Consider the following 13,529-nt stretch of genomic DNA (forward strand, 5'->3'; position numbering starts at 1 on the left):
AAAAAAAAAAAAAAAAAACTTAACTTTGTCAATATTGGTTTCAAGTAAAGGAAATAAAATATTCTTGATTTAGGATTATATACAATGCATGGAAAAGACAGATGGTGACCTTTTTTTTTCTTTACCAATCATCAAACATGTGAATGAATGAAATTCTTTCAGTTTAATATTTGTTTTGCAACAAAACAGAATAATTTTCCAATAAAGTTAAGGGTATCAATTCAATAAATCTTCTGATCTTCAAACTCAGCCTAGCAGAACACCAGTGATTACAGGAGAGAACACAAAACAAAAACAAAATCCCCACAATCTCCTGTGGCCATCAAATTAGGGGCTGGTTTTCTTGTATTGCTGAATTCTGTCGCAAGCTGTCCTATTTCCAAGGTTTGGATGGTACTTTAAAATGGACTTGCCTAGGAAGATTCAGAAAGCCTTTGTTCTTGGGCTTACACAGTAAGCATTTTGCGTGATTTTAAATCACATTTTTTATCCGGAACACAATCTTACAGGTCACATTTTTCTTAACAATGCTTCATACTGATTGGTGCTCTATAATATAAACATATTTACAAACAGGATACACACACTGATGCAGGCATATGAAGTTAGCCAGCCATCCATAAGCAGAATGGAATAAAAATTGCTGGGAGTGTTGTATATGACGCCAAGCCCATACAGACTATAGACGCCAGTCCCAAGACTGCTGAAGCAAGAACACTTCTCTGATCACGAATAATTATCTTCACATTCTCACAAAACTGGAAAATAAAAATTCAGAATATCAGAAAAAGTAGCTAAACCCAAGAAGAAGCATATACCAAATAGTAAAGCAGTTTTCCCAGCTATTTTTGATCTACCAGAAGAACTAGAAATTCCCCTATGACTTATGAAAAGGTTTACAATGCTAACAGTCCAGTTGCTTGCTTCCACATCTTACAGTAACTGAAATGATCTTTTAGACAATTGGGTTAATAATGGCAGTTGCTTTCATAAATACAGCATTTTATGAAAAACTCCGGAAAATATAATCACATAAAATTATCCATGATTAAAGGTTAAAAACATTAAACTGCTTATTAATACCAATAGCATATTCTAAAATTATATGAGTAAAAGGTCTTTCATCTTGAATAAAAAGAATGGTATTTGACCTATTAAAGGTAGATCTAATTCCTCCATTCTAAAATTTGGTTATACCAACGATAACTCTTTTATAGGTCTCAAAATCTAAAGGTATAGAAAATCAAATTTTGAGTATCTCTTTCCCTGCCTAAAGAAATTAAATTCACCATTAATTATGTGATACATAATTAGCTGCTAAAAGATAAGTTAAATACAGTCTCTACCCTTGAGGAATGAATTCTTCTAGCATGTGTAAATTTTTTTCCTTAGAAACATAATTTTATTTAGAAGGAATGGCCTGTGAGTGAGTTCTGGCTCTGCCTCTTCTTGGGCTGTGTGGCCTCAAATAAGTCACTTAATCTGTCCAGACTACCCTCCCCTCCTCCATGGAAACACTGAGATACTGTTATGGAGAACAAATGAGATGTTTCGGCAAAAGTACTCTGTATTCTTCTCTGTGCTGTATAAATGTAAGGTATTACAATGATTAGTTTAACTATTATAGCTATCAGAGATTATCTCTATCATAGCACTGTTTGTGCCAGAATTTAGCAATTAATTGCCATTTCTATATGAGTTTTGATATTCAAACCAATTTTAAGCTCTTCATCTAGACATGGTATCATATGTGCTTTTAGGGTTTTTTACAGCGGCTTACACAATACTCCACAGCTAGGTTTCCAGATTCTTACTGGGCAGAATGAACAAATTCAATGTACTTTAATAAACAGTCTTGGCAGTATGATTGCCTCTGTCCATTCCCACAATATCTATCTAAACAGCTGTGCAACATCCTGTTATACAAATATCAATCTATTTATAGGTCAAACATGATTTGTCTCCTTTCACTAATCTAATAAAGGCATTGAGTAACAATTATACCATCTTAAAGTATGAGGTGAGGTGAGGCTCAAACCAAAGTTTTCAAAACAGTGAAAAAGAGTCTTGGTAAATAATGAAAGATATGGACCCTAAGACCTCTGTAAGTTGACCACCCAAGGGACTGTAACAAACTGATCAACACAGGCGGCCAACATAGGGAACTAGGCCTGCTGCTCTAATATACATGTTAGTATATGTGTTCATGCCGTCTATGAAAATTAGGGCAATTTTAGGAGGTGATCAGTGGAGGGAAATGGTCACCTAAGGAGTGACTGTATTTAGGTCAGCAAGTTGTAGGTACAGTTATACTTATTTTCTCTTTCCCCCAATAATGTACAATTAAGTCAAGCAGAACATTGTAGACGCACTTTCCCGCAAAAGCAGATTTTCTCAGGAAGCATCTCCTTTCTAATGTCTTGTTCCTGTTCACTTGGCCAGGAGCACCTTTAGTGGTGGTCAACAGTAGGAAATTTCTCGAGGGTGTCAAGAAGTCTGTCAGGACACTTTAGGTGAGCACTTAGTCCCCAGAAAATAAGAAGTATTCGCAATTATTTTTGGCAATGGAAAAGCAGTATTAGTAGTTAAGTAATAAACAAAAATCATAGTAGAAAAAAAGCACAAGGAAGAGACATATTGACTAATTAAAGGGATTTTTAGTTTACAGACTACTGATTGTCAGGAGGAATATAAAAATCTCCTAATTTTATGATTACTAAATTTATAAAATAGAAGATTACCCCCAAAGAAGTAAATGTTCTTTGCCAGTTCATTTTCAAACTAATTACAATGTTTTCCTAAGGGAAAGTGTTCTTGAGAGAGAGTGTTTTATGAGTTCAAATTCAAGTAACAGAAATTCTCATGCTAAGTTGATAATAGTTGTGTATATATATGGAGAGCTCAAGAATCAAACCCAGAATCAAAGAATTCCTTCTGTGTCTAAAAAAGTAGAAACCAGTCCTCCTTCACTATTTCTGACCTACTTCTCTCAAGGCAGTTCAAAAAACTTAGAATTAGAAAATTTGGGATGAGGATTTTTTTTCCCCCTTGAAATCTACTCTGTGGCCAAATTGTTTGTTAACCCATTCAAAGAGAAGACAAAAAAACTCAGTTTCACAAGAGGTGCTATGCAGCAACACCAATGAAAACACTTCCCTACTGGTGTAAAACCTGACAAAGTTTCCAAAGATGAAAAAGGACTCCAACTAGTTATTTATGCAGATTAAATATTTTACTACCTTAAAAAGCATTTTTACTATTTTTTTTCCCTAGAAACATATAATACAGCGCTGTATGTGTTCCGTGAAGGAGTAGCTCCTAATTACCAGATAGAAATACTGTTTTTCCTTAGAGAAATGATTTGCTTGGTTCTTAAGTAAATCTGACGTGTTTCCTTTTGTACACTTTTGGAGCCAGTGTTTGTAAATGTGGTGAAGTTCATTTCTAAACAGGCCTGGAGCTGTGATTCTTGAATCATTGCACACTGCTCTAACTGTATTTTTATTTTACTTGGAAAAGAATTCCTAGATTGAGTCTGTTGTGGCTCTATAAAATCTACAAGGAGTCTCATATACCAAGGTATAAAACCACAATGCGTCCATGGTCTGCCACACAGAGACAGATTTTCCCAAATAGGTCAAAAAACTAATCAAGATATGGAGCAATTAAAAACTGGTTACATGGACTCCAATTCTTTTGGTCCAAAACAGTATCTAACCATGAAGAGTAACACTAAAGCTCATTATGTGATTACCCAGGTTTCCATTATGAAGAGGGAACATTAACAATTACTTTTTTAACAAGTGCAGCTAGGGCTGAGAAAGCTTCTAATTACAAATGAAGCTGCAGGCTTACCATGTTAACTATCTTTTAAAAAGAAATTAAAAATCCATTTTTCTCCTGTGGATTTGTAGCAATTTTAATAATTCTAAATGCTACTACTGTTTATTCAAAGTACTCATAAAAAAATTAACTTCTACTATTTCATAGCTCTTCTTAAAAAGCAATTGTCATGATACCCAGGGAACGCATAAGCAAATTCACCTACCTTTAGAGCTAATGTATAAAGGATACTTAACAATAGGAAGTCTAGATGCAGATTAAGCCCAAACCCAGAAAGAATTCTGAATACCAAGCTGAAGACCTTACTGCCTAGGTGCAGGAATAAGGGATCTACCATGAAAGTCCTCTTACTGGGAAGTTTCATCATTACAGTAAAGCAAAAGAAATTCAGTGCAGGACAGAGGGAGAAACCAACATGTTCCTTATTTTAAAGGTGCTCAATTTTTTTTATGGTGTTATAGATCAAATATGAACCCTAGAAACCTTCCTTTCGATTGAAATTCTTAAGTGGCGGGCAACAGATTTTCTGTGACCCCAGACCTCCCAGTCACTTGCCCTTTGTCATTTTAACTACTTTGTGGGTGGACACCTGATGACTTCTGCAGCAATAACTGGGCAGCTCTCTGGAATCTCTGAAAGCTGTCCTATATTGCCACACCCTTTCACTGCACCTTTGGAGATACGCTGCAAGGCACCTTGCCATTTATGTATCGACTTAGTCTCCCTTAGGAATTCCAGAGCTTTCCTTGCTTAATCTAGTTAGGGTAAGGGGTGTCCAGACTGACTGCGGCCCAAGCTGCATGCTGATTTTGTGAGGATTTTTTTTTCTAATCAACTTTTCTTAGCGTTTGTGTATTTAAGTGTGTGTGCTGAAACAACTCTGATTGTTCCAATGTGCAGCAGAGAGAAGAAAAGGTTAACAGCCCGGATAGAACTTTAAGAATGGTGTGGAAGCGGTGGGGGAGAAAGAAGACCCCCGCTCCTAGGAAGAGAAAGAAAAGGTGAGGGACGGGAAGGGACATTCCCATGGAGCCCACCTCCCCTGCCAGGCACGTGTCATACCTTGTCCGCCTGGGGGCTGACCGGGGTGCCATATCTGCAGTATGTCACGAAGTGCTCGCAGTTGTTCCACAACAGGCTGTAGGAAGTTATGCCCAGCAACTTCTCAGCCCTCCGTGCCACTTCTTCGTTGAGCAGCGCCTTCTTCTTCAGGGACTCGTCCAGGTGATTGACCAGGATGTTGGCTCCATAGGCGAAGTCCTCCACTGTGTCCACGCGGATGCTAGCCACTTTGACAATGACGCCCAGGATGAGACGCTTGTTGGAGACCACCTTCTGAGTGCGTCCCTTGTCGTCGGTGAGAGCCAAAAGGATGTCGGGCATCAGGTGGGCGACACGATTGTCACCCAGGTAGATGCCATAGTGGGTCAGGTGTGTCCGGGGCACCTCCAGCACGTCACCTCGTAGGAAAGAACTGACCTCATAGAAACTGTTCCTCCCTTTGTCTTCGCCCGGGTGGCCCGAACTGAAGAACTTGAAGTTGGAGATGAGGAGCAGCTTCTCCAGGAGTAGGGACACCACTTCCAGCATCGAGTTCTTCATCCTGCAGAGGAGAGGGAGCCTTGGAGGCGTGCCCCTGGCGCTCTGGCTAAAGGCACAGTGAGCTCGCCAGACAGCGGCGCGGTGATGCGGCCCACCTGCTGGCCAGGTGAGATACAGCGCGAGGTACTGCAGCAGCCGAGAAGCCTGGCTCAGCCAAACCTCAGTGGGGGATGAGGAAGATGAAGTAGCTGACACGGGAACAGTGGAACCAGCGTTACCAGGGACACACCTGCGAGTCTTGCCCAGAACGCAGGGCAGAGCGCGTTGCTGGAAAGTGCAGCTTTCGCTGCGGCCTTTTATGGCCGTCGAGGGGGCGGGGCCTAACGCCGTCACAGACCCAGGAGAGCGCACTGATTGGGCGCTGGCGGCGAGCCGGCTAGCGGTGGGGAAGGTGGGGGAATGTCCTCTGTACGCAAAGGGGCGGGCTGACTCCCAGCTCCTGGTTGCGGGCTGACTCCCAGCTCCTGGGTTCTGCACCGATATCCCTTCCTGCCTAGGGCTCCCTCTAGTTCTGGAAATGGAAGCATTTCCCGCCTTTAAGCGACCGATTTAGGGAAATAGAGGACCGAGGTGTGACCGCGAAAAAAGTCTTGCACCTGTTGGGACTAGGACGGATTGCTGGCACTTTAAGGTTATTTTTGGTGAAAAGTCCTCTCGGACGAAATTTCTGAGTAGGAACATTTCCCTCTCAGTAAGGAGGAACACCCGGCTTACTACAGAGGTTGCATTTACTTTGCGAAGCGTGCGTGCCTCGAAAAACTGAGGGTTCTTTTTTTCAGTGGATTTCCCGTCTTTTAAATGCCGGAATCCCCCAGCCAAGGTTGCCCCGGGAACTCGGGCTGGGTCGCCACCCACGTGCAGCCCCGCGCGCCGGCGAGAGAACCCCAGGTCCCTCCGCGCTTCGAGGCACCTGCGTGTCCCAACGGTTTCCCAACCGTCAGCATGAAAAAAACGGCTAGGCACCAACGTCCGCCGGGAAAGCGGGATTTGCGTCAAGTTCACTTCTCTGGCTTCAGGGTCACGTGGATTCAGCGATCCAGCACTAAAACTTTAGGGCTTTAAAAAAATCTCTCTCTCTCTGCGCACCTGCAGAAAGCCCTGAGTCCCTGCCCCTGAGCCTGCAGGCCCGCCCCGGGGCGCCCTCGAAGGTGGTCCCGGAGAGCTGCGGACAGAAGGAGCTGTTGCAGCACCCGCCGCTCCTGACTGGGCACGAGGTGTCCCCACTCCGCCTGAATTCCGCACTAATGCATTATGTAAATGCTTCTATTCTGGGGACAATGGCCAGAATGGAGTCTCCGATCGCTCCACAAAGCCGCGCTGCTCCGGGCTAATAGATTTCATCAGGGAGCAGATTCTGCGCTCGCCCGGGGGGAGGGCGTTCTCTGAGGGTGATGGATGAAGGAACATTCATCTTACCTGGAAGATGAAGGGGCCCGAGGAGACCCAGCGAGGGGGAAGGCCGGCTCCCTATTATTCTGGGAGGCTGGGCCCTTGCTCTCACCCCCAGCTGCCGTCAGCGGTCTGTCGCGGTCGCCTAGCCTGCCCATGACTTTTGTTCATTTCGCAAACGATAGCATATCACATTGTAGTCCCAGCAAAGAAAACTCGCACAAACGGAAGAGGAAGGTGGAGGAGAGAGAGGTGGCGGACGTGGAGATTTTAAAAAATGTATTACCCAGCCCACCCCCAAAATTTAAAGTAAAGCGCTAAGGCAGAGACTTGCTGAACTTACCAAACGCCACCGTACACTGGCGCCTGTTGGCTTCTAACAGCACATCGGCGCGGCACTTTTTTTTTCTTTTAAACATCTGGGGCGTTTGTGGACATTTTAAAGTCTGAACCAGACTTAGCGTGTTACGTTAAGTGCAGATCCGACGGCAGACTGGCAGACTCCTGTAGTCCATGTCGGAGAAAGCGCCAATACCCGAGCCTCTGGTGCTACCAGCCAAAAGGCCGGAGATCAAAGGGGATTTAGTAATTAGAGGCTTCCGTCCCTGGTGGTCCCTAACGCGGTTTATAACGTCTGCGGCTGTCTACCCCTGGGGAACTTGCGGGAGACAAAAACGCAAATTGTTCCATGGCTCCACAGAGACGGCGTTTAGAGCAAAATTAAGGAGAAAACACGTTATAGAAAACACGTAATAGCCTCATCCCTATGGCGCTTTGGAAGGAGGCAGGCAGTGCTAAGCTGGTATTTGATTTTTTTTTTCTTTCCCCATGGTGTCATTTTTCTAGCCGCCGCTTTCAGAAACGGGGTCACTTCACAAAGACAGGAGGCGAGAGGGATACATAAAATCTGTGAAGGTCGCAGATAGCCAGGAGCCTGGGAAATGAATGGGCTCGGGAGTGGCCATAGTTTCTTGAAGGTTATTGTTTTGCCTCTGATAATCCTTATTTTTAACTCAGAATGTATGTCATTAAGTAATTTTATTTTTCTCAGTGAAACAGCCCCAAAGCTGCCCCCTCCTCTGCCCCGCCTGCTTGCAGTGAATTGGGCTCCTGGCAACCCAAAGGCAGCAGCGGAACACTTTTATCATCTGTGTTTCTGATCTCCCAGACCTCTTATATCAGGAGGAGTTAGTGACGGCGGTGCAGTTTTCAGCTGAAAAAATGTCCTGTCGAATGAGCTTTTGTTGTTGAACCGCTTGCCCTCTTGATCAAGGATCACTGCGACCTTACCTTGCAAAAGGCAGCTTCTGAACATTCTCAAAATCGCGTGTATTCTGTGGCTAAGTGGTCAGTTTTTGATGGCTCCCTAGAGGCACACTTGATAAAAATATGTTTACACAGGAATGAGTTGCTGCTCCACTAATACTTTCCTGCCTGCCTCAATTTTAGTTAAATGGAAGATCATTGCTGATAGATAGAAAGGCCCTAGAAAAATTTAACATTGTAAATTCTTCTAAACCAGAAACTGTCATATGAAAACAGGAGAAATCTCCCTACCCCCAGTTTCTAGAAACACCTCTTATCTCCTAGATAGTAAGAAAGGTGGTTACATTCAATGGTAAAATTCATGTGCAAATGCCTTAATACATGGTCTGGCCCAGTGGACACACAGACTGTGCTGAGCAGTCAACCTGCACCTTGGCCCCCATCTCCCTACCTGCCTGCAGAAGAACCAAAGACAGCTATAGTGTCCTTACCAGGTCTGCCACCGGCTCAGGCCCGGTCCATTTCTCCCAGTAGTACAGACAAAGATCCTTCTGAGTCTCACTTCAGACACTCTCTTGGTGGTTCCCAGGAGTTTTTGCTCTTAGGAACTAGGATAGGGATCAGATCCAGTGTTTAACAGGAGCCCGGAAGGCTAACAGATTTCCCACCCTCAGGCTTCCTGCCCTGGAGCCTCCCTACTCATCAAAGAAGTCTTTGCAGTAGAAGATAAAAATCATAAATACTACTATTAATAATAATGTTTATTGTATACTTTCTACGTGTTAGACATTGAACTAAGCATGTTCTCATTTAATCCTCATAACTGCGTGAAGTAGTATCTCTATTTTACACAGAAAGAAAGTGAGGTTTATAACTTTGTCTAGGTCACTGTGCTAATATGTGGCTCAAGTCTCAACCATAGGTCTCCTTTGCCCCACTCACCCCAGGTCCTTAGCCATCACTGGGGAAGGCCTGAACTTCCATCTGTCTAACCATCCATCATCCATTATTTATTGAAAACCTGCTATATGACAGGGACTATGAACCCTGGAGGTTCAGTAAAATACCTAACTCTAAATTTAGATTCCACACTCTTTCTTGATAATTTGAACTTAATTTCCTCACTTCCCTTGTGCAGTGAAGTTCAATTCCTAACATCAACTGTTTTACTGGGATAGTGAGAAAGGGTTGGTTAAGGTTTTGTTTAGTAGTATGCCCTCACCAGGAAGGTCCCTGCACTTGAGTGGGACACAAGGTCCTACAGGCTCCTTAGGATCTAGGGAACTTGGAAATCTTACCCAAGTACACAGAGTCAGGAGCAGAACCTAGGTCCTGGGTCCCAGACTTGAGCCCCAAGCCTGATAAATCTGCTTTTCTAAATAGTAGGTTTTAAAATTCTTGGCCTCCTTTAGGATTATTCTAGTATTTTTTTATTTTTTTAGACCACTGAATCATTGAGTTTATAAGTAAAGATAGTGTTAAAATTTGTTTTCCTTCAGAGCTATCCATCTACCTTTCATTCACAAATGCTCAGAATTGACCCTCCCTGAAAAAAAAAGGCGCCTAATTAGCTAACTCCAGGGGTGTGGGAAGAAACAAAAGCTTTTGTGAACTTTCTGCTGGCAACGGAGGAAAAAGCACTTTTTCATGGCTCCTCCTAACTCAGAGCTACAAGGAGTGTTATGCCAATAGGAATCAATTACCTCCCAGGAGGAGATTTTCCATAGCTTCCTTCCTGGTGGCTAGCACCTTATTAAGAGGGCCTCTCTCTCTTGCTTATTGTCTTTAGAAAGATTAAAGGCTGCAGCTTCAGTTGGTCATGTTGTTGTTCGCCAACCATAAAATAAGAACCCTGAACACAACAAATAATTTACATTCAGATTATGAAGAATCATGACCCAAATGAATACAGCTTAATCTAGAATTAGCAATAGGTTGGAGCAATAGGTTGTGATATAGAAAAAGGAGGCAGAAAGGCAGAAACCCTGAGGTGAAGGCCTAGAAGTGCCATTTACAGCTAAATAAACTCAGAGGAGTCAATTGGCACTTCTGAGCCTCTATTCTGTCTTTCTAAAATGGTAATAATATTTCAGACGGTTGCTTTGAGAATTAAACAAAATCAAATATATTGTGGCATTGTATAAAAATTAACCATGTGATGCATTCGCTATAATATATTATTCTTTAGAGGAACAAAGTAGCTACAGGACCTTTTGCATTTCTGCTTTGACAGTACAGTCATCCACAAATGCAGTGTAGACAAATGTCATGCATTACCTCACATCACAGACCCTTTCTGAAGACTGTAACAGAACCACAGGGGTGAGCAGAAAGTAGGCAAGTTACCATTCTGGAGGTGAAAGAAACCACAGAGAACCTAAGGACACCCCCCTACCCCCAGTGCACTCAAAGATTCACCCTCAGGAGATCGGGGAGCTCTCCCAGAGCTCTGCTCCTCAGGCTGCTCACCACCAAGGAAATGGTTTCTAATTCATACAAACAAAGATTAAAATATGTCATTTGTTGAAAAAAATAACCTCTCACGAGGTACAAAACACCCCACACGTTCATTTTAGAAATGATAAAATACGCATGACTACAAGTTTTGAGATACCCACAAAACATAAAGTATACCCATAAAACACTCTAAGATATAAATAATAACTGGCAAGCTATGTTAGTTATAATAACTTGGAACAGATATAGTGACTACTTGATTTTAAATTCATCTCATTTCCTTTTGATTCTAGTTTATCATTATGAGGGAACAGTAATTATAAATACTGTGGGTAACCCAAGACTGTTAACAAAAGCAAATATAACAAGAGCCTTTGACTACATATTCAAAAGACAACTCCAGCACCACTGTATTTGTATAGGAAATGTACAGGAAAAATGTGTATTGCAATCCCTAAATGGAACGGCACTGGCAAACACCAAACGCTAAGTCCTAGAACAGTGATAAAGGCCAATTTATTAATTACATTTCAAAGTCCTTTCTAAATGGGTATGCATTTTAAAGATATAACTTTCTCTCTTAACATCAGGCTTCCTTTTAGATACTGACAGTATTTGAGGTCACTGACGCTCCTAGGGCCTGAGAGGGCTCTGCACAGTGCTAGACTAGAAGCAGGTGCTCTCTTCACTCCTTTGAATAATAACGAAAGTTTAACTACTCACAGGCCCTTTGGAGAGTCTCAATGTTGGTGAATTTTTGAAGGTGTAATTACAAGAAAAAGAAATACTTAGAAAATCTAAATAGAATCCACAACCACTGTTTTAAAAGGAAGAAATCACTTATACTCCAATGAAGCAGTAATTACTTAAGGAGATAAAAAATCAAGCAGGAGTCAGGCAGCAATTGGCATTGAACATCTATGGCTCTTTTGATAACGTATGTTGCATTGCATGAAAATTTTACATAAGCACTTTGTCTCATCAGTAATTTACAGTATTACTGATCTGTTTTGCAAAATACTGTCTCTTTTAATTTCTAAAGTTCATTTGGGCTGGGTGCAGTGGTTCAAGCCTATAATCCTAGCAATCTAGGAGGCTGAGGCAGGTGCATCCCTTGAGCTCGCAAGTTCAAGACCAGCCTGAACAAGAGTGAAACGCATCTCTACTAAAAATAGAAAAAAACAGCCAGCCATCGTAGTGGGCACCTGCAGTCCCAGCTACTTGGGAAGCTGAGGCAAGAGGATTGCTTGAGCCCAAAAGACTGATTATGATGATATCATGGTACTGTACACAGAGCAAGAGTGAGACTCACCCCCCCAACCAAAAAAAAAAAAAAAAAAAAAGAAAGTTAATTTGAAGGAGGCCAGTGTATCATTCTCATATTTTGTAGTTACATTTACACTTATTTTACCCTATGCTAAGACAAAATTCAGTGTGTTTGACTAAAGCTAATTCATACTTCAACTGTAAAAAAGAAAAATTAGAAAACTTTGTCTCAGACATCTTAATTGGAAGAACTCCAAGTATTCTTTGTAAGAACCCAGCCAGCTGCCTGGGTTCACCTCTGCAGGTACAAGCTGCATACATGAGTGAAGTACACATATTTTTATTCCGATTTCCCTCTCCAAGGGCTGGCCTTTAAATTGGATTACATACAGTTATATTCATTATATTAACACCTAATGTTACATGTAAAGAATGTGATTAGAACTGAAACTGGATCACACAGGATTAATAAAATAAATTCAGCAAGTCTTTTATTTAAAGATAAAAATAATCTGTACAGGCTCGGCGCCTGTGGCTCAAGCGGCTAAGGCACCAGCCAAGTACACCTAAGGTGGCAGGTTCGAATCCAGCCTGGACCCGCCAAACAACAATGATGGCTGCAACCAAAAAATAGCTGGGCGTTGTGGCGGGCACCTGTGGTCCCAGCTACTTGGGAGGCGGAGGCAGGAGAATCGCTTGAGCCCAGGAGTTGGAGGTTGCTGTGAGCAGTGAAGCCATAGCACTCTACCCAGGGGGACAGCTTGAGGCTCTGTCTCAAAAAAATAAATAAATAAATAAATAATCTGTACAATCATTTTCATTTGCATCGGAGTTTAAATCAGAAATCACAGTAATGTTAATGTTCAAATAGTTTGACTTTCAAAAGGAATAAACCAGAATATTTATCATTTGGTTATAATTATTTCATGTTGGAGTTTTTTTCCATTTGTCATTCCTTTATCTCTCTTAATACCAGGGATGAAGAGTCTACAAGGGAGGGCTCTAATTTTTTTCTGTGATATCCTTTAAAAATACCATTCCTACTTCTATAGGGATCCAGAGGATATCCAGAAAATCAGTGCTAAGTGCATTAAAACCTGAGGACACAGGTTTGTAGTCAGCATGAGAGTGGTTTGAGGTCTCTTAGGTCATGATGTTCATCCAACAATGACCTGGCTCCTTCAGAAAAGTAAGGAAGCAAACTGACCATGTTATGACCCCAGGGTGCCAGGCCAGACTCAGCAGCCCTTACCAATAGGAGTGTGAGTGGAGGGTGGTCTTGAACTGGGCCCAAAAGTTTAGCTAGACTTAGACATCCCCAACATTGTTACTAGACTTCCTACTGTCAGTCCTTTGTCACCCAGAATGTTGTCACCACCTACATTGTGATTCTAAGGAAATTGGTTAAATTCTTCACACCCTGGTCCACTCACCTTACGGAAATGATAGTGTCCATTACTTTTCCTGATGATGACTCTCATAGTCTCTTCAGCTCTTGAATTTTCTGAATTCAGTCTAGGTGTAGTTTATAGATGGTCATTCGACATACCTCATTGCAATGTCAAATGTAAGGTGACAAAGTCCAAATTCCCTTTATATTCCCTTAAATTATAGCTTCTCATGTGTTTGTTTTACTTGTTTTGAAAGGAATCAGATTTTCTTATATGTCTTTTAGAGTGGCAACTCTTTTTTTTTTTTTTTTTTTT

At 42.0% G+C, this 13,529-nt stretch overlaps 1 protein-coding gene across 1 annotated transcript; it reads right to left on the reverse strand.

Annotated features, from left to right (window-relative positions):
- Positions 1-202: 202 nt before the first annotated feature.
- LRAT (lecithin retinol acyltransferase) lies at positions 203-5,675 on the reverse strand. The gene is made up of 2 exons (XM_003790232.3): positions 4,906-5,675; positions 203-758 (listed from the first exon to the last, which is right to left on the reverse strand). Exons 1-2 carry the CDS (start codon positions 5,443-5,445, stop codon positions 606-608), a joined length of 693 nt encoding a protein of 230 aa, XP_003790280.1. The 5' UTR covers positions 5,446-5,675; the 3' UTR covers positions 203-605.
- Positions 5,676-13,529: the final 7,854 nt, after the last annotated feature.

The sequence above is a fragment of the Otolemur garnettii genome, unplaced genomic scaffold (genome assembly GCF_000181295.1).
Source record: "Otolemur garnettii isolate 467f Iridium unplaced genomic scaffold, OtoGar3 scaffold00041, whole genome shotgun sequence".
In the NCBI taxonomy this organism is placed as follows: domain Eukaryota; kingdom Metazoa; phylum Chordata; class Mammalia; order Primates; family Galagidae; genus Otolemur; species Otolemur garnettii.